General features: G+C 46.0%; 1 protein-coding gene across 1 annotated transcript in view; it reads right to left on the bottom strand.

The window, feature by feature from the left end:
- The window catches only part of GABPB2 (GA binding protein transcription factor beta subunit 2), a 16,846-nt gene extending 4,760 nt beyond the window's left edge, over nucleotides 1-12,086 (bottom strand). The window contains exons 1-6 of the mRNA XM_019556900.1: nucleotides 12,006-12,086; nucleotides 9,783-9,922; nucleotides 8,258-8,425; nucleotides 7,442-7,636; nucleotides 6,765-6,915; nucleotides 2,919-3,032 (exon numbers count right to left, since the gene is read on the bottom strand). Coding sequence (XP_019412445.1) covers nucleotides 2,919-3,032; nucleotides 6,765-6,915; nucleotides 7,442-7,636; nucleotides 8,258-8,425; nucleotides 9,783-9,890 — 736 coding nt within the window. The 5' untranslated portion in view covers nucleotides 9,891-9,922; nucleotides 12,006-12,086. The remainder of the gene's footprint in view (nucleotides 1-2,918; nucleotides 3,033-6,764; nucleotides 6,916-7,441; nucleotides 7,637-8,257; nucleotides 8,426-9,782; nucleotides 9,923-12,005) is intronic.
- Between the last annotated feature and the right edge of the window lie 8,913 nt (nucleotides 12,087-20,999).

Below are 20,999 nucleotides of genomic sequence, written 5' to 3'. Positions count from 1 at the left end.
GATTTAAAGCAGGTATGATTTACTGATTTATGGATATTTACTTTTTTACATTTGGACATGTGATTTTATATAGCTTTTAACAGTATAGTGTTATTAATAAATTGTCTGCTGCCCACACTCCTAGTTTTGTGCAACCCTGAAAATTAAAAAAAAAGACCCCCAAAAAAGATCAAAATTGAAATAAATGCTTAAAAATAAACATAGATATTTTCAGTCAAAATGATTAAAAAAAGAGAAACTGAATTCTGCCAAGCCTAAGCATAATCCATATACTGAAGTATCTGCACACGTAGACAAAGCATTACTAATAAAAGAACCAAAACAGCTTTATGATGGTAAAAAAACAAAAAAAACCCACATTTGCTTTTCACACCTTAATTTAGAGCACTGGCACAAATGTGAATAAGCAGCTCAGAAGAGGAACAAATGCAAACATTCTGCACATACACAGCCTGAAACTTGCTCATTAGGGCTGTGCAAAATGGAAGCGTTTCATTTCGACCAGCATTTCGACAGAACATGTGTTTCGTTTCAACTTCTGTTTCAAATTGAAACAGCTGTTCCATTTCGTTCCATCGAAACATTTTGCTGTTTGGACCCTGTTTCAATGCTTTGCCCATAGGATATAATGGGGAAGGTCGAAACAGGCTACAACTTTGTCATTTCTGGCCAGATTTGGATGAAACTTTCAGGAATGGTAGCCCCTTCTGAGGGAATGATGCGTGCCAAGTTTTAGGAAGATAGGTGCAGGGGGTTCAGAGAAACTACCTCATAATCTTGAGAGCAAAACTCACACCATGTGTATGTGTTAATACACAGTGGGGTCAAAACTGCAGGGATGCCAGCTCCTGCTGAGGCCACAGAGCCTGCCATGTTTTAAGGAGATCAGTGCAGGAGGTTCGGGAAAACTGCACCCCAAAATCTTGAAAGCAAAACTCATGTCATATGTATGTGTTAAGCCACAGCTGGGTCAAAACTGCAGGGGTGGTAGCCCCTGGTGAACCCACAAAGCCTGCCAAATTTTAAGGTGATAGATGCAGGGGTCTGGGGGGGAACTGCACCTCAAGCTCCTGACAGGCAAAACTTGTGATATAGATGACCCTGTGTGTGTTAAGGCACTAAGTCACTGTGTTACCAATCAATCATGATTCACTCAAGGACCAGCTCAATACACAGGACCTAGCTATGATATAACGACTTAAAGAGCATGAATTAACACCTACAAAACTAGGACTAAGGAGAGGAAATAATCAATACAGACAATCCACTGCCCCAAGACAGACACAGTCAGCTGCACAAGCACCCGTGTCACGAGTTTTGTCTATCAGCAGCTAGGGGTGCAGGGCCCCAGAACCCCCCTGCACCGATCTCCTTGATAGCTGGCAGGCTTCGCAGCCTGAGCAGGGGCCATCACCCCTGCAGTTTTCAGCCCGCTGCGCCTTAACACACTGAGGATCATCTATGTCACAAGTTTTGCCAGTCAGCAACTAAGGTGCAAGGGTTTTGGGGCCCTGCACTCCATCTCCCTGACAGCTGGCAGGCTTTGTGGCCACAGCAGGGGCTACCATCCTTGCAGCTTTCACCCTGCTGTGCCTTAACACACAATGTCACCCACGTCACGAGTTTTGCTTGTCCACAACCTGAGGTGCAGTTTCCCCCAAGCCCTTATCTCCTTGAAACTTGGCAGACTTTGAGGCCTCAGCAGGAGCTAGAAAGCCTGCAGTTTTGATTCTGCTGTGGCTTAACACATACATATGACAAGATTTTGGGGTGCAGTTTCTCCAACCCCCATGCACCTATCTTCCTGAAACTTGGCACGGTTTATGCCCTCAGAAGGGGCTACCGTTTCTGTAAGTTTTGTCCAAATATGCCCAAAAATGACAAAGTTATAGGCTGTTTTGACCTTCCGCATTATAGCTTATGGGCGAAACAGTGTTGAAACGGTGAAACATTTCGACTTGCCTTGTTTCATTTTGAGGCTGTTTCAATCTCAAAAAGGTCAAAACAGCATCAAAACAAAACTAGTGACGAAATTTTGCACAGCACTACTGCTCATGTATTTAAGCACAACCAAACCAATGAGAATACTTTTTAGTTCACCTGGATGACATCTGAAAGCCTGTTTGGCTATTTGGATACTTTTACATAAAACTCTAGACAGCTCATGCAAATATTAAGGAAATTAGGACTCCTCAGACATGTCCCATTCTGTGGGTAGGATGCTAATGTAAGAAAGAGAGGGGTATCTGACCTCATTCACATACCTTTATAAAGTAGCCAAAGGTGGAGAGCAGTTAGTATAACACATTATCTGAAATAGAAAATTATTACGTGGGAGTGGGGAAGGTGCTGCTAGAGTTTATCTTCAGACTAAAGATTAAGAAATATTCCATTTTTGGAAAAAAAAGTGTTAAAAAGATATTACTTAAGGCTTATTAAAAAAACCTTAAATTGATCAAAATAAAGTCAGCTGCTAGCTTTCACAAGCTACACATTGTAAAAATGTTGCAAAAGGACTTTCCAAAATAAAACATTAACAGAACGCACATTCTACCAAGGTCTTATGACATCCAAAATGATGGTTATAAAGCCAACATTTTATTTGAAGTCAAGAAAATGCATAAACTATGAAATCTGGGACACAACACTCCAAGCAAGCTGTTTCATAGATCTGAAGCTGGACAGGGAGAGATAAAACACAGGCAGCTATGGTAGTAAAATAAAATAAGCATGAGCTGCGATAACACGTGAATCTAATAGTCTCACAGACACTGTCAAATGTCACCATTTAGCATCTCTCTCTAGTTATGGTGAATTCATTTACAAGCTGCACTTAACCTGATTTCCTTGAGATTTCTTGCAAGCTACCTGCTAGGGATTAAATAAGTTTATATGAATGTCAGATTCATTTCACCTACTTGTAGCTCTGTTTGAACTGGAAAGGGGTGCAGATGCTTCAGCTAGTGCAGCAAGGGTAGCAAGTACTGAGGTTGTTGAGTTTGAAAATTGCACTGTAGATATATGGGAATCGCCTGTTTGGAAGAGATAAAGGTAAACTGAAGGATATTTTCAGTAGAAGCATGTTTTACCCTTAAATCAATGCAACAGGAACTGTGAAAGCAAACCACACTGCTCAAATGAAAAAAAAAAGTTTTCCAGCATGTAATACATACTCAGCATCATCACTTCAAGAGCTAAAACAGTCCAAACATACTATTCTTAAAACACCTGAAATACATATCTTGCACCTACTGCTCATTTTACTGGATTTAAATGCATGTTACTAGGAACAAGTTCCAAGGAATTCACAGTAATGAACTGATGCAAGGTGGACTATTTTACTGTTGTAGAGACTTATAACAGGCCATATAATAGTTTATTGGGCTACCAAACTCTAAGTTGGCACCTCACTGAGTTTTCATTCTGAACAGTTGTGAACAATGTCTTCAAAACCCATTCCACGTTGCATGATCAAAATGAAGAGCCTCACATAAACACAGTTGAGCTTCAGTACTCTTATTTAGTTTGGAGAAGGAAAGATGGAGGTGGGATTTGATAGCAGCCTTCAGCTCCCTGCAGGGTGGTCCCAGAGAGGATGCAGCTGGATTGTTCTCAGTGGGGGCAGATGACAGAACAAGGAGCAATGGCCTCCAGTTGCAGCAAGGGAAGTTGAGGTTGGATATTAGGAAAAAAAATATCTCATCAGGAAGGTAGTAAAGCACTGGAACAGGCTACCCAGAGAGGTGGGAGGGGATCTTCATCCTTAGAGACTTTTAAAGCCCAGGTAGACAAGGCCTTGGCTGGAAGGACATAGTTGGGGCTGGTTCTGCTTTGAGCAACAGGGTTGGACTAGACTTCCTAAGGTCCCTTCCAACCCTAATTTTCTCCAATTCCATGATTCATAGATTGTTAGAGGCTGGAAGGGACCTTGCAGATCATCAGCTCCAGCACGCCCACCCTAGGCAGGATGACAACTGGGGTTAAGCAACCCCAGCGAGGTGACTGTCTAGTCTCCTCTTGAAAACCTCCAGCATAGGTGACTGCACCACCTCTGGAGGGAGTTTATTTCAGCCTGGACATGACACTCATGCACAGCATAAACACTTTTGCATTATGCCAAAGTGACTGCTATATGTCATGTCCTGGCTATGCCAGTTTCCAAAATTCCTACTTTGATACTTGCTGTTCAGTAATCCAAAGCAGCTTGAACAATACAAGCAAATCCATCCCCCCAAATTTTTGTTTCACAATTTCAACATACGGTCTGGATGCCAACTCAAGCAATTCAGCTCAGTGTGGAGTAGGGGTTTTCCTGCTTGAAATGTAATAAAAACAGAACTGCTGCAAGGACTATTAGCACTAGGCCTTTCAAGTTACTGGAATGCAGCTGCCAATTTGTTGAAGCAACACAAATTAGCCTCTTCCTTTTACTGACCACAGTAATACCCGATTTAAAAAGGACTGAGATAATGGGAATGACAAGAAATATAAATAGATGAGGCCAAATTTTAGGCTCACTGAACTATTTTTAGATGCTTATCAAGCATCTCCTGGCAAGCTATTTTTCCTTATGAGATTTAAAGGGAAAAATGTGATGATCTAAGAGTAATAAGTTAAATAAGAATGCCTTAACCAGTGAGGAAAAAAAAAAGCAAAAATATTTTTTGGGCTGAAAACAGAGTCACTAGTGCCCTCCTGTGGGGATAAGGGAAAATGCTTATGTCATCAAGCTGAGAGCAAAAAACAGGAAAGACCATCTCTTTAATGGATTTTTCCCCATCTTTTTTAATGTTAGCACTAACTTGCTGTTGGAAACAAGTGAGCAGAAGACCTGGCTGAGTTAGTAGATCACAAGAAATCTATGATCCATCAACACCGTATGGCTATACAAAATGTCAATATGCCTAGGATACACCAGGTGAAGTACTTCTAGGAGACATGGAGAAGTAATAAGGCCATTGTACACGGCCCTCATTTTGAATACTGTGCATTATTCCAGTTAAAAAAGGTGAATTCAAACTGGAACGCAGGCAGGGGAGGAGAAGAGAGCCTTTCTGGGGAGTGGAGACAAGGTGCCTGGGTTTCTTAGTCTACCAAAATGAAGGCCAAGAGGAGCTGACACCACTCTTTACTAATTCTTCAGAGGATGAATACCGTGGGGAGAGAAGCATTTAAAATCAATAGCACCCAACTGTATGAGCTTGCAGACCAGATGAGTGGCATGGGGTTGGTCTGTGAGGCAAATTCCATGTGTGGTTAGCACATAACCTGCGGGGCCACATTATCTGATTCTGCAGGCTAGATCTGGCACGTAGGCAAGAAGTTGAGCACCACTGGTATAAACTAAAGGAAAATGCCAGCATAAAACAAACAACTATGAATAGATTTAGAGTGGAAATTAGAAAGTTTTGACTATTTGAGGAATGAGGCTCATAAGCAGTCTTCCAAGAGCAGGAGGCAAACATTTTAAGTAGTTTCAAGACTCAGTGTGATAAGATAATGAAAGGAATTATTTATATGTCTGATATCAAGAGTTCAGGAGTCCCTTTCCAGTCTTATGCCTGTACACAATACAGGAATGTTCTTGCTTTGAGACGCTGCTGAGAAAGCATGGCATTAGCCACATGGTATATAATACAAATGTTTCTGCTCAGAATTTCAGGTTTTTTTTTTTTTTTTTAAAAGGGATGGAATTTGTCAAATGTATTAAATGAATAAATCAGAGGACAAGTTTCTACAAGCACGTGTTCACAGACCCGCTGAAATCAGCAGGGCCATGCAACAGGCACAGAGATCACCTGTGTAGCTCTGGCTGCAGAACTGAAAACAGAAATATCAACATGAACATTTGCACTGTTGCCCCACTCAGCTAAAGCAAACATTCATGCCCCGCTAACTTAAAAAAACACATGCAGAAGGGTTTGCAGAGTAAAGCCCTTCATAATCTTTGTATTTAGTGGCCTCCATCTGACTGAAAAGAAACAGTGGTCTGGACTTCAAAGTACAAAAAAAAAATTCAGAGGCTTATAAGAATTTATATTCAGGATTAAATGACTTTTTTTCTAACTAAGGGAGACAGAAATAACTAGATCTCCTATTTTTCTCTCTCATCTTTAATTGGACAAAAAATATAATACATGCTACTGGTTTGCGGACCCAATATTTTTTTCTTCTAGAAGGATTTCCCATCTTTTTTCTTGTTTGACATTTAAATATACAACACTCATTTTACTTTTGTAGATAACCAATTAAGCAAGATATTGACTCCTGCATAAATATAAGGATTACGTACACGTGGCCGAACTGCATTTTTTTTGGAATGGTAAACTAATTAAATGTCAAGTTTTTCTAGTTCTTGGGCTATAACCATTTTAGTTTCTTGCTTATAATACACTGGACCAGCTCTTCGACTGGCGTAAACAGGACAGCTCTGCTGAAAGCGAGCTACATGCATCTGCACCAGCTGAAGAGCAGGCTCATCCCCTCCTACAAATATAGTATATTTTTGGCTAGTACAGGTATTTCTCTCTCATCCTGTGAGTTGTTTTTGACTGTCATCCTAAAGTTTTATGGATAGGGCAGAATATAACTCTTAATTTTAGTTTTGGTGCACCCCACTTTATTTACAACTCTTTGCCTAGTAACTTGGACTGTGTGTTCTCTACTCCTGAGGCAGCTGAACTAAGGGATGCATCTCTCTAAACACCTGGTATACCAACAACAATCAAAGGAAACTTTTCCCCTATGTATTCACAACAGCCTACCTGAGGTTGTTTTGGTGTTTGCTGAAGAAACGAGGCTGGCAAGATTGAGAACTTCCCCTGAAGTAAGGATGAATGGTGAGGAAACAGTCACTGTGCTTGTGATGGGATTTGATCTGTCCAGATTTGAGTTTACCCGATTCTGCATTGCCTCCTAAAGAACAGGATGAATAAGGTACAGGTTCTAATCTCATCTCCAACACCATAAATATTGTGTGTCCCTTCGAGTACTTTTGAGGACCCAATTTTGTCACACCAGTTTGCAACAGTGTGAGGCAAAAACAAAGGAGCGGTGTAGGTCACTGTGCTACATACAAGCAGTAGACAGTCAGGCCTGCTTTCTAAAGACCTTTACTAATCAAACAATCAACCTAAGAAAGTGAATATTAATTTTCATTCCTTGAAGCAGGCTTATTAAAATCTACAAAAAAGGTCCATGCCACAAATTCAGGAGTATTTCACTGCTTACACATGATGCGGTGCCAATCAGTTACTACAGAACTAATGCTTAAAACTTATTACTCTAAGAATTTAACACCTGGTTGATAAGGCAATCTTTTATACAAGCTAGCATTCATTTTTTATTCAAGTATGTCAAAGAGAAACTTCTGTAAGAAATACTTCTTCTTATTCTACTGCACTGTGCTACAGGCAGGTAACAGTATTCTTCCTTCACCCACCTGCAGCATTACCAGAGTCTCTGGATTGTTTTTGTCCAGAGCTATATCAAAGGCTGATTTATCAAACTTGCTGAAAGCATGAACATCCGCTCCATATTTTATCAGCAACTCTACAACATCTTGATGGTTGTGTTCCGTTGCCCAGTGCAAGGCAGTCATCTTCAGCATGTCCCTGGCATTTACATCTGCACCGTTCTGAGAGAAATCAAAGCATTTATTTAGTGTACTGTTAGAGTAGTAACATTCCATGATTCTAGAAAAACAGGCTAAAGAAAAGCATTAACAAATTCAGACACACAACACCAAAGGACTCAGAGGCTTTGTTTTGGTACCAATTTTCCTCATATTCATCCTTGGAATTAGTTGAAATGTTTTGCTTACGATCACAAGTGCAAATGGACATTAAAAGGACACTATTAACTTAATCTAAGTGATGCACTTCCCTTTTTCCTCAATAAGTGTCTATTTAGGATGACTCCAGAGAGGGACCTGTTTCAGCTTATTCGAGGCTGAACCTCAAGGTAACCTGTCTGACCTGAGGCAGAAGTGAAGTAATGACTGACACGACACCCACTTCAGCCAGTGTGCCAACTGCATGGTTGTTATGTTTCAGTATATAAACTGTAATTGCACTGAAAAATTTAAAGAAGAATTTTAAAATCATATGAAAAAAGGGGCAGTCTTCTATCACCAAGATATCTAAGCAAGCACTAATGGCCTCATAACTTTTTTAAAAAGAAGGTTGATCAAGTAGTACAATAATGTTTACTATTAGATTTGTGTTCCATATTGTTTTACCCATGATATGTCATTTACCCTAATTAGTAGTTCTACGATGTGCGTGTGTCCATCAGCTGCAGCCATATGCAGAGGTGTCCTGTCTACCTTGGTTCGAGCATCTCTACTAACACCAGCGCGGAGCAGCACTTCTGCTGTTGAGTAGTGGCCATACTGAGCAGCAAGATGAAGAGGTGACGTTCCAAGCTAAAAGTGATTTAAGAAGACAAAGTTACTCTCTGCTCAAAGCAGTCCATGAAGCATATATTAATTATAATGAACACATAAGCACTTTTAAGAAACTGCAACTAACTAATTCTGTAAAAGAAAAAGATGCACCTGACCTTTTTACTTAAAAAGGCAAAAGATATTTCTTCGGTAAACTATTAAGCTCTTTACCTGTGAATATATTTATGTATTTGCCATCTGCTATTTTGGGAACAAATGTACTCTTTATCTGCTGTGACACTTGTTTTATTCGTATTACAGTGAAAAACATTACCCTCATTCCTGTTCTGTGTTCTGAAAGATGTCTTGAATGCTTTTAACGTTTTCTACATTATGATCAAGAATTTTACCAATATTAGATAGGGTAAGATTTAAAATATTGCTAGAAGTCTGTTTGTTCACCTTTCTTAAACAGACTGATTATTTTTTAAACAGAAAACTTTTCCCCAAAACTGTAAAACTGCAGGGGTTTTCTGGACCTCACAAAGCATTCCTAAACAATTCCCAGCTGTCCTTCACATTTAACTACTTCCTCCAAGTATTTCAGTGACTATTGTGTTCAGTTTTGGAAATCTGACTTAACACACCAAGTGCCTGCACTGTATGGGACTAAATGCACATAAATTAGACAGTAGTCACATAAGCAGATGTTAACATTAGGTTAGTTATCAATTCATTATTGGTCTAAAAATCTGTCTAATATTTAAAGATGCTTCATTTCAAATAATTCTGTGTTACCATAAGAATTAAAAAGCTCACTACCTGTCCATTTATACCAGCTCTAAATCCCACTTGCACTCTCTGACCACAGCAGGTCACTGCCTTCTTTGTATTGTCAGGTAACTATATTCTGAAATATGCTGACAAAATGTTATCTTAAAAAGCATTTTTAAAGGAATTATTTTGGCACTTTCCCCCAAGAACAAAGGACCCAAACCGGTCATTTACGAAGAAGGCAATGTCATGATTAGCCCCATTTTTGCAAACATTTATTCACATACTCTACTACCCACAAGAAGCCCCACAGAGTTTAGCAGAACTATTCCAATTGCAAAGCTCAGCACATGAGCCTTACTTAGGAAACAGGTCATTCCATGATGATCAGCTTGCAGGATCAGGGCCCAGAACTCTATAAACAGTCATTTATTATCATATGACTAGAAAGTACTTTGAATCTGTCAGCGATAAAATGCAGTTATTCATCAGCTTGGTCTTCAAATGGTATTTTGAAAGTGTATCTAAAAGGCAACTACAGATTCTGCCACCTGCTATCACACTGCCACCCAGGACCTCCGTTCTATACCAGAGAAGAGGGCCTTTTTTGCTCAAAACATACCCAATCAGTGGTGAAAGGAGCACCGTTGGCCATCAATGTCCTCACTTCATCATCCTGTCCTTTGCGAGCTGCTTCTAGCAACCTCTTCCCTAGATCCACTAACGACATTTTTATACATGGGAACAGATATTTTCAGAAAGCTGTTTAAAAAAAGACAAGCAAATATTTTAAAATGCATGGTATGATTAAAACAACATCCACCAGACCCGGGGCATGGATTTTCAATGGGCAGCTGTGACCAACACAGTAAATATTACTTAATGCTTTAAGTACTTAAATATATTTCATTTTTGAAGCATGATGGGAATGCAAAAATACAGGCCTGATCCTGAAACTGAATCAGCTGAGAATGTTGACACGCAACCCCATTTAACTGAGGGCAGCTATGTAGACATGCAGTTTGCCGATAAGGATCTGATTCCAGGATCAGACCTGTAAGGACAATTACATCATTAACCAGTAACGACAGCATGCAACAATTTTTATTTTCAAATCATTTTGCAGCCATTATTCGAGCTTCACAACCACCCTCTGCCCCACATGCAGGTGCCAGTGATTTTGCCCTTAGTTCACAGAGAACAAAGGGAACTTTATAACTCAAATGACTTGTTCATGATCATAAAGGCAGTCTGTATTAGAAGTGGAAATATAATTCTGAAGTCCCATAATTCTGAAGTCCCCAGACTTTTATTAAATCTACCAAGAAACAATGCTTCTATTTTTTAAAACTGTATTATAAAATTATAAATATGGTAATAAGGTAGACTGAAATACAACACTCATGTCCATGACATATATACAATGGAATTTCATTCCTATTAAAATACGGACTTCAAGCCTAGAAATTAATTTATGTGCAATGTTCAAACGGCTATAGGTCAACTGCTTGTCTGCAACTCCACAAGGACCTAGGCAGGTCCTAAGTGCAATACTGTTTTCTTAATTTCAAGTGTTAAAAATAATTTGAATGAATGGAAGGAAAGCTGCATAACAAAACGTTACACTTCAATTAACAATTTGGTGCACGCAGACACACACGCACATACGCTTTCATCCGGCAATACTGACAGTGTCAAATTTCCACTTGCAAAATCAAAGCAGGACTTTTGGTAGAGGCGATATCCAACTAGATTTTTGCAAAAACAAAACAAAAAAATTCTTTACTTCCAAGCTTTTGAGGTAAACAGACTATTCCAACTTTTCTGTGAGCCTAATCTGCATATAAAGTGAACTTTTCCAAACAGGGCATTTTATCACCCCTTCAACTCTCCTATGAAATACAAACTTTCATTTTACAATTTTTACAATCGGGTTGGACTCGATGATCTGTTGAGGTCCCTTCACACCCCAGCACCTATGAATCTTTTCTCTGATGTCTGCAGAGGCGCATTTGTGCCTGAAAGCTTGCAATTAAAGATTTTTGTTGTTGTTGCAAAAATCTAGTTGGTTTAATAAAAGATATCACCTCCACCCGGAGTCCTGATTGCTTCCCCACCCCCCCTCTAGACCAATACGGCTCCAACCCAGATACCTGACACTTGTAAACTGGCACGCCACATTGTTTTAAAGCCTCTAACTTTCCTACAAGCGCCGCTGTCCGCAACGTGAATTATAAGAAGGCAGGAGCTGAATCATTTTATTCCGTTGCCACAATGACCTGACACTCGTGAAATCCAACATGTAAAAAAAAGGGAGGGGGAAAAAAACCCCTCTGCTTTGAAACCAGCTCCCACTCACACGGCCCAACCTGTAAAGGGATCCGCAAGCCTGCGTCCTGGCTTCCATCCTCCCTCTCCGCGCAATGCGACACAAAACAGCCGCGCGCTTGCACTGGACGGGGGCCCAGGACGTGCCCACGCGCGTGTCGGTGCCAGGCACCCAGCTCGTCTGACTGAGCACACGCTTGCGACCCGGCCAGCGCGCGCTTCGCCCCCAAACCTGGGGCTGGCACCAGCACAGCACGAAACCCCCCGCACCTGAGCTGCTCGTAGCCCGGGGATTTTTAAAAATGCTGTCAGTGTCTCCCGGGGATTAGACTCGGCTCTCGCCACGTGGGGCGCGTGGCAGCCCCTTCGCTCCAGCGGGACCCGGGCACGGATCAGCGACGGGACCTCGTCTCGTCTGCCTGCGCCCCCCGGCTCCAAGCCGGACTCCACACCCACCAGTCCCAGGTTGGGGTCCCCGGCGGCCCGTGCCCCCCGGCGGCCCGCGGGCTCCTCTCACCTGGGCGCCAGGCCGGGCCCGGGGCGCCACCCCCCGCAGCGCCGCAGGGCGGGAGACAAGATGGCGGACCCGGAAGTGCCCGGAGGCTCCGCCCCGGGCGCGGAGGGATCCGCGCCACCGGCCCTGAGGCGGAGGGACCAGCCGCAGCACCAGCTCCCACCCCGTTCCGCGCGCTAGGGGACCCTCCTAGGATGAACCAGCCCCTGCCCGCGTGCGGGGTGCCGGGGGTCCTCGGCAGGGCTGGCAGGGTCGGGGGGATTCCTTTCCGACGCGGAGGCAACAGCGTGAGTTGTCACAACACCGGTGCTACGTCACGCGGCGCCAAGGACGAAACCGGGCTCCTCAGCCGCGTGCGCCATCAGCCGTGCCCGGGGCTCTGCCGCCGCCTGCAACTCGGGGCCCCCCCTCGGCTGCGGCACCCCGGGTAGGGCACCCCGCAATCACCCCCCCCCCATACACACACGGGTGTCGTATTTTGGTCCTGGGGCGGTGCTGGCCCCGGCTCGTCCGGCCTTTCTCCTGCTCGGGGCTGCAGCTGCACCATACGTTGGTCCCATATCGGATTTGCACCGATATAAGGAAAATCCGCCTGACCCGGTGGGGAGGGGCGGGTTGATCTTCCCTTATTCTCCGTCCCTCTCAACATGCAGAGCAGCTGGAGGCAGCCTTATCGGCCAACATGCCTCCTTGAAAACAAACACCTGACTATCGGTATCGGCCCTGAAGGCGCACCCCTACTTCATAGACACTGGGGCTGGAAGGGACCTTGAAGATCATCAAGTCCAGCCCCCTGCCCCAGGAGCAGGAAGTCGGCTGGCGACACAGGATCCCAGCAAGATAGGCATCCAAACGTTTCTTGAACGAGTCCACAGTATCTTCTGTGAAATGTTCAATATATACTCAAGAGATAGTGGGTACAAGTCAGACTTCCCGCTACAGAGGAAGGAAGGAACCCGCCACCCTGACAGTTCACAGCCATCTGAGCACGGGGTAAAACTCCTTCCTGACCCCAAAATGTGTCAGTCTGACCCTGAGCAGATGGGTAAGTCCCTCTAGACAGGAACCTTTGGCTATGGTCCCAGCAGGAGTACTGGCACAGCACAATCAAGGTCACCAGGCAGAACACCCTCAAGACATGTCCCAAGACATAACACCCTCACCTGCCTGTCTCTCCTGACTTTGTGAAGAGAAAGAAAAATCTGAGTGGTATCAAGCTAATTCAGTTCCCTGGAAGCCGAAATGCCATGTAAAGATGTTCCAGCCCAGTACACGAAAGGGCAATTTCGAATACGTTCTTACCACATGGGCCATTGCTGGAGTGCAGAATTGGAAAAGCAGTTAGCACTAAGAGACGTGATACCTTTTCCAGTGACTCCAGGAGATACTGGATCCTCCCCTTCTCATTGGGTCCAGGTTGACAAGGATCCCAAGTTCTTCCTGTCTAGAAAGTTGAACATGATGTTACTCACAGGGCTGTGAAGTATAATAGGTGCCTTGGAGCCCCGCTGTGTTAGGACTGGGGTAAGAGAAGACTGTGCACCAACCCAGCACTTCCCGTCTCAAGGGATGCAACTGGGAAAGATGGAACGATACAGGAGCTCCTACCTGAAGAACATTTCCACAGGAGCTTTAGGATTTCTGTTCCAGCTGTATGATAAACAGCTCACAGAAGTCTCCTAGTTGCTCAGGAGTTTTGCCTACCTGTCGAGGCTGCCTTGCTGTACCACCTTAGCTTGCAGGATCCAGGCCTGCAGACTCTGGCCAATAGTCTCTAGGCAGGACGGGTTTTTATATATGTGTGTACAGGACATGAATCATCTCAGTGGGAGCCTGTGAGAAAGGCAAAGAGGCTGCAAAGGGAGATTCATGCATAGAGCTTCCTGCATTGTGAATCTGGGGGAGGCTGGGGCATAAACCTGTTTCCAGCAGAACCAAAGGTCTGATTCGACATCACATGGTTGGCTTCCCTGGCAGTGGGACTAGGGTGAGTGATAGCACTGGATTGGTTCCAGATGGGCACTGGAGGGCACGTTGCATTTCCATCACTTCGTCTATCTGTCCATCCCATCCATTTGGCTGGAAGTTGATACTTGGGATACTATAAGCATCCCAAGAGTCAGAAACTGCCATCAGGGAGAAAGGGTGGGCCCCATAGGTTGCATTTCCCCCAGCACTGAAAGTTGCTGCCTGCCAAGGGCACATGTTAGAAATGCAGCCTTAAGCAGCGTGAAGTGTCCCCGTGGGTAGTGGCCTGAAGGAATCCTAGACTGCATTCAAAGACACAAGTGGACATCTGAGAAGGTTACTCACCTCTGCTTGCCCTGGCTGCTTCCCAGACATGGCAGCTTCCTTGTTCTGTGCGCTCTGAAAAATATCAAGACCATAAGCAAAAGGCACTTTCCACAAACTCAGGTGGTTGCTGACCAAGCAAGGGGTTCCTCCACCTCCAGGCCTGGAGATCCCCTCTTCCCCCCCCACCCCCCCCAAGGGAAACCCCTTAAGCTTGCAGATTCTGTTCAGGGCCAAGTGACCTGGTTCTGCCTTAGTTCCCCCCTGAGCTTAGCCCAGGTCCCCAGCAGGGCAGGGGAGCCCCAGTCCTGCAGCTTCCAGCACAGGAGAGGTCGCGCACACACACGCACACTCCAGCGGGAAGCACCAAGGGGTGTTGCTGGTGAGGAACCCAGGCATAGTCTGGGGGCACACACAAGGATCACACACACGCCCTTCAGATGCAGGTGAAGGAAGGACATGAACTTACCAGCATGTGTCTCCTGCTCCTGCATCTGCTTCTGTTGGGCAGGTGTCGCAGAGCTGATTTGTGCCTTCCGGGCTGCTCACCGGCTTGCAGGCAGTGCTGGTTGCTATCAGACACAGGTCAAGCACTGGGTTATTTGTTGGACTTGCATGCATTTCTCTCTCAAAGCGGAGAAAGGGGGAAGCAAGTCCAAGGGAAGGGGAACATTTGCCAAGTGGCAGAGAGGAGGCAGATCCCCCACCCCTGGGACCGCTCCCAGCAGAGCTATGCCACAAAATTTTAGAAATGAACTGACACGGGGACCTTTCCCTTAGGCCAAACCGACCATAGTGTCTTCTCCAGCTCAAAGTCTCCCTAACTCAGAGCAACTGCTCAGCTTCCTTTCCAGGACCCATTCCCAAAAGTCAAGGCTAAGGCCTGAACAGGAGAACAGCCCTGATAGAGGCAGGAAGCCAGCTGACACCCAGAAACAAGGGACTGCGCCTTGCACTCTTAATCACATGTGCTTAAACGGGGAGTAATTTTCAAGCAGAGCTCACAACGCTATGGACTCTCCTTAGGCCTGGGGACCTGGAGTCCCCACAGGGAGAAAGAGATATTATCTACTAAGCCAGAGCTGTGTTCAGCTGTCCCCTGAAAAGAAAACCAGGGTACCTGGGAAGGAATTGCTTGAGATGGTTGGTCATCCCTGGAAGCAGGCTCATGTTTTCCCAGAGCCTGAAAAAAGAAAATGCAAGTAGTCAGAAGGCCTTTCAAGGGGTCTTTTCCCACAGCCAAAACAAAACAAAGCAAAGCATTAAGTAACAGACAAAAAACTAAAGCAAAGCTGCCAAACCCAAGGTTATCAATTCATTGGCTTCTTCACGCTTTTACCTGTCTTTACACAAGACAATGGAGAAGAAACCATGCTTGGAAACACTTTAGCATTGGCCAGATTCAATAGGAGGGTCAGAGTCATCCTTTAAACTAAAATTGAGTATTAAAACCTTCAGGATTCTGAAGAGGGCAACTGTCCGGTACTTGAACATCTTCACTGGCGAAACGTTAAATGTAATAGTGATATTGCTGCTAAGATCATTGCTTACCATCCTCAGTAGGGCTGCATTCTCCTTGGCTTTCCCAGTGTGGGTTTTCACTGATGGTGCCTGGCTAGAGCTGGGCTTGGACTCTTTGCTTGCTTGGAAAGTGAAGCACATTGTTACCTATGAGACTTTGGAATCCAGAAAGCTGCCCAGGAAGCCCAATTACTTAGCAAAGGAGAAGCAAAAGAACATCATCCAGTGCTTAAGATGGCAAATCAGGTCCTGCAATAGGGAGAGGGAGGAGGATCCAGGGGCCATTTCTTGCAAGGAGAGCATTTGGGACTGGGGAAAGAAGTGGAACTGAAGCCCCAGGAAGTCAATGTGAATCTCTTCACTGATCTCTGTGGAGTTTGGATCTGGTCTTGCAGAGACCAGTGGAGAAAAAATAAGTGACTGAATTCAGTGAACAGGGCGTAAATTGAATCATGTCATAAGGATATTTCAACTGAGATCCTGGGGACAGGTGTCCACTCAGTCATTAGAAGGCACATTTGGACTTATTTTAATATAAATCTTATTTCTCTGTAAGGTTTAAGAAGCCTTTAATTGCCTCAGGCTATGGTCCCCAGGATTAAGCAACCCAAGGGCAACAGTACCCAGTGAGCACTATGCTGTGGGCAACATCATACTTTGCCCTTGCGCTCCTCTTCAGCTGGCTTTTCCTGGGGCAGAGATCACCTTGGGATGGTTTCACAGGCAGCATGTCACTTGGGATTCATGAGCTGGGTAGCACGGGTTTAGGGCCAAGCACCTTAGATTAGGATTTAACATGGCGCAGAACAGAAGAACTGCTGTTCACTGGGTCAGACCAGAGGTTCACCTTGCCCAGACACCCATGTCCCACAGGGGCAGAGAGTGGATGCTGGAAGGGGAAGTGGACAAGGTGTGAGCAGGATACCTGGGAAGGAGCTGGTGCTACTTAGAAGCCTTAGAAACATGATCTTTTTTTGCCACAGTCTGAAAAAAGAAAAACACAAGTAGTCAGACAGTCTTCCCGTGGCCCTGTGCCCCCACCCACAAGTAAGCATGAAAGAAACACCGCACAACACTAAGTTACATGTAGGAAATAAAGCAAAGCCAGAGTCGGTTCTGACTACTCTAGAAGGAGAAAAGGCAACCAGCAGTAGATGTTGGGGCTCAGGTCGATGCCTGTCCTTCCTAGGGAACTCCTCTATGGGCACAGCACTTTCACAAGGTTGTTTCCCTGGGGGAATTCAAGGCTGCCAGGCTCTACCAGCTGTGCTTCCAGTTCCAGACTGGCAGACGTTGGTCAGCAGACCCTTGGCAGGACATGGTTTAATACACGTGCAGAGAACACGAATCCTCTGACCCTTCAATGGGAACGTCTGAGAAAGACAAAGAGGCTGCAAACAGGATTCGGACACAAAAGTTCCTGCATCCTGAGTGTGGCAGAGGTTGGGCATTAACTTCTGCTCCCAGCAGTACCACAGCCCTGATCCCACATCACCATGCTAACTTCTCAGTCAGTGGGATCAGGGTGAGTGCTAGCCCTGGCATGGTGCCACATGGGAATTGCAGGGCATGTTCCTGTCCCATTGTCTTTTCTATCCGTTGGTCCCATCCATTTGGCTAGAAGTTGGTCCTGAGTAATAGTATAAGCATCCCAAGACTCAGAAGCTCCCATTATGTAGACAGGGTTGGGCTCCTGGGCTGCTGTCCCCACGCCACTGACAGCTGCTGCCTGCCTGGGGCACATTTGGAAATCCAGCCTCAAGCACTGTGAAGTGTCCCCATGTGCAGGGGTAAGTAATGCCCATGACCTGACAGGAACCTAGACTGTATTCAAAAGCACAAGTGCACAGCCAGGAGGGAAGCAGCTCTGCCTGCCCTGGCTGCTTCCCACAAATGGCAGCATCAGTGCTGCCTCCACTCAGAAAAGATCAGGTCTTTAGCAAAATGCAGCTTCCGAGCACCACAGCACTTGGTGACCAAGCAAGAAGTCCCTTCCCACTCCAGAGCCTGAGCTTTTCTCTCAGGAAAACCCTTCGATCTTGCAGATCCTGCCCATGCCCAGGTGACCTTCTAGGTTTCCCTTGGCTGCAGCCAAGCATGGCACAGGGCCCCAGCACCACAGGGGAGCCCCAGCCTTGCATCTCCAGTACAGGAGAGGGATCGCATCCCAGTGGTGGCTGGGAAGCTGGGTGCTCAGGCAGCAGCTGCCCCAACTGCAGGACAAGGACATCTCAAAGGGCTCATTTGCTGCAAGCCGTGGGACTGCTAAGTGGCAAGCATTGTGGCTGGGGGTGGGAAACAGGCCAAGTTGGAGGGCAGATGCAAGGATCACACACAAGCCCTTCCAGATAGAGGAGAGGGAAGGACAAGAACTTACTGGCGCTGGTTTCTTCTGCTGCTGCTCCAGCACATGTAGGATGAGTGTGGAGGAGCTGATTTGTGCCCGCTGTGCTTCTCTGGAGCTCATAGACAGTGCTGGATGCTATCAGACACAGGTCAAGCAGCGGGTTACTTGTTGGACTTGCATGTGTTTCACTCAAAGCGGAGAAAGGGGCAAGTGAGTCCAAGGGAACTGGGAAGATTTGGCAAGTGGCAGAGAGGAGGCAGACCCCCCACCCCTGGGACCGCTCCCAGTAGAGCTCTGCCACAAAACTTCAGAACTGAACTGACATGGGGACTTTTCCCTTTGGCCAAACCAAACATAGCATCTTCCCCAGCTCAAGGTCTCCTTAACGCAGAGCAACCACTGCTCACCTTCCTTTCCAGGACCCATTTTTCACAGACAAGGGCTAAGCCCTGAGCAGTAGAACAGCCCCTGGTAGAAGCAGAAACCCAGCTGATGCCCACAAACAAGGGACTGTGCCTTGCACCTTTAATCACAAGTGCTTGGAGGGGGAGTTATTTCTAAAGCAGGGCTCACAACAGTATCAATTCTCCTTAGCCCTGGAGACATGGAGTCCCCACAGGCAGGAAAAAAATAAAAGCTACGGAGCCAGAGCAGCACCCAGCTCTTACCTGAAAAGGAAGCCAGGATACTTGGGAAGAGGTTCCTTGACCTGCCTGGCCATCCGTGGAAGCAAGTTCTCATTTTCCCAGAGTCTAAAAAAAGGAAACAAACAATCAGACAGTCCTCCAAGTGTTCTGCGCCCCGAGCCAAGGCAAACCATTAAATAACAGACAAAACACTGAAGCAAAGCTGGCTGACCCAACACAATCTATTCATTGACTTCTCCGGGTTTTCTTCCTGTCCTTACAGAGGACAGTGGTGAAGAAGCAATACGTGGAGTCCCTTTAATATCAGCTAGATCCAACAGCAGGGCCAGAGTCATCCTTTAAACTAAGATTCTGTATCAAAATCTTGAGGAGTCTCAAGAGGGCAACTGATGGCTATTTTTAATAAAAATCTTCACTGGGGAAATGTAAAATGGAAAGGTGGCCTCTTGTCACTTAAGAGGATTTCATACCTTCTTCCGTACGTCTTGAGTGCAATTGACTTTCCAACTCAGGTAATTATGTGATAGGGCTCAGCTGAAGCCAGGCTTGGCCTCCTTGCTTGTGTGGAAAGTGAAGCACTGTGTCACCTGGGAGACTCTGGAACTCAGAAAGCTGCCAAAGATGCCCGATCGCTTGGCAAAGGAGAAGCAAAAGAACAACATCCAGCCTTTCTAGTGTGCTACAATAGTGAAAGGGAGAAAGATCCAGGGGCCATTTACTGAACAGAGAGGATTCAAATCCAGGTGTCCTTCAGAAGGTCTGGATGTCCCGATTCCTTTTGAAACACCCCCCACGACCCCAAATAAGCATCCGCACACTGAAGCTATGCTTAAAAATTTGAATTCTCAAAGGGACTCCCTGGTAGGAGATAGAAGGAAGTCCCACAACCAACGTAACAGACAACAGCTTCTGCACTGAAAAGAGGGATTTGCACTGAAGTGTCCAGCATACAGCTTGGTCTTCACTGGTTACCAGGGGCTAAAGGGCTGCCAGCTTTAGTTAAACTCATGGAGCGGTCTATGTGACAGGCATCGATCCAGTGATAAACCTCCACTTTTCATGCCAACCTGTCTGGGTGCAAGAGTTCCCGCAGTCTGTATCAAGGTGTTTGTGGAAAGAAATTCTCCCCTGCCAGTGATGGGCCCATCCTGCTCCGTGACAAAAACCCCTCCCATATCCCCTTCTTTCTGACCTCAAGAGAAAAGCGGTGTCTCTTAGCCGGATTTCCGGAGTCCTCTTCCTCGTGGATGCGATGCCCAAGAAGTATTTTTGTGCTGGCTCCTTGTTACGGGGCTTCTCAGGGCTAATCTAACTGTGGCCCGCCCACCTTTTTCTGGACTAACTGCCTGCCTTCTCACCTGCCACGCCTTGTTAATTAATCAATAGATGCAACTAAGCAGGAGGCTGGCCATTTCCTGCCCCGATGCTAGGGGGTGCTATCTGCAGCTCCATTCCTCCCCTACACTGCAGCCTGAGCCTTGCTGATGGCATCTCGATGTTCTCATCATCACCGGCCCCACACTGGGCCCCAGAATCCTACTAATTGAACCCCGCCTGTATGCCTCTCTTCAGGCAGCCTATTCCACCTTAATCCTCAGCAAACGTGGCTCCCTGAGATGCTTCCCCCTCATGGGTGTGGTCCCCCCCCGGCCTTGGGCTACTAGCCCTGACCCACCTCCAGGCCAGTTAGAGTCCCAGGCCCCCAGCTCTTGGGCGTTCCTTGCAGTGGGCCCCCGGGCCTTCGACCCTTCCAGTCCTGGCCCCAGCATTGACCAGTAGGGGGAAATGTCAGTCAGGTTTGTGAGTCTATGGCCTCACACTCTTCTTCCTGGGGTTCACCTTCCAGACCCTCCAAACAAGGGGTAACCCAACTGTAGGTGGGGGCTAGGGGTTAAGGCGCCCCGACCTGCCTTTCACCGCGGTGATCACTGGCCTGGCATTTCCTGGGGGCTCCCGCGCCACTGAGAGCCCCACCAGGCCACCTGCTCCTGGCAGGGCGCAGCTTCAGGTCATACCCAGGACCAGGAGCCTCCTGACTGTTAGAAATATTATTAAAAATGCATTATCAATAGCTGTTAGCTCCCATCAATAGTGTTGTCCTCTGAATAAGCACGGCTGCCAGCCCTCCTTGTCTCCTTAATGGGAGAGGGAAGGGGGGTTGGAAATTGAAGGGAAAACTACCAAGGGCTC

Source organism: Crocodylus porosus, unplaced genomic scaffold (genome assembly GCF_001723895.1).
Source record: "Crocodylus porosus isolate Cpor-Errol unplaced genomic scaffold, CroPor_comp1, whole genome shotgun sequence".
In the NCBI taxonomy this organism is placed as follows: domain Eukaryota; kingdom Metazoa; phylum Chordata; order Crocodylia; family Crocodylidae; genus Crocodylus; species Crocodylus porosus.
Note: the sequence above shows the minus strand (reverse complement) of the source record. Positions and strands in the feature narration are given on the sequence as shown.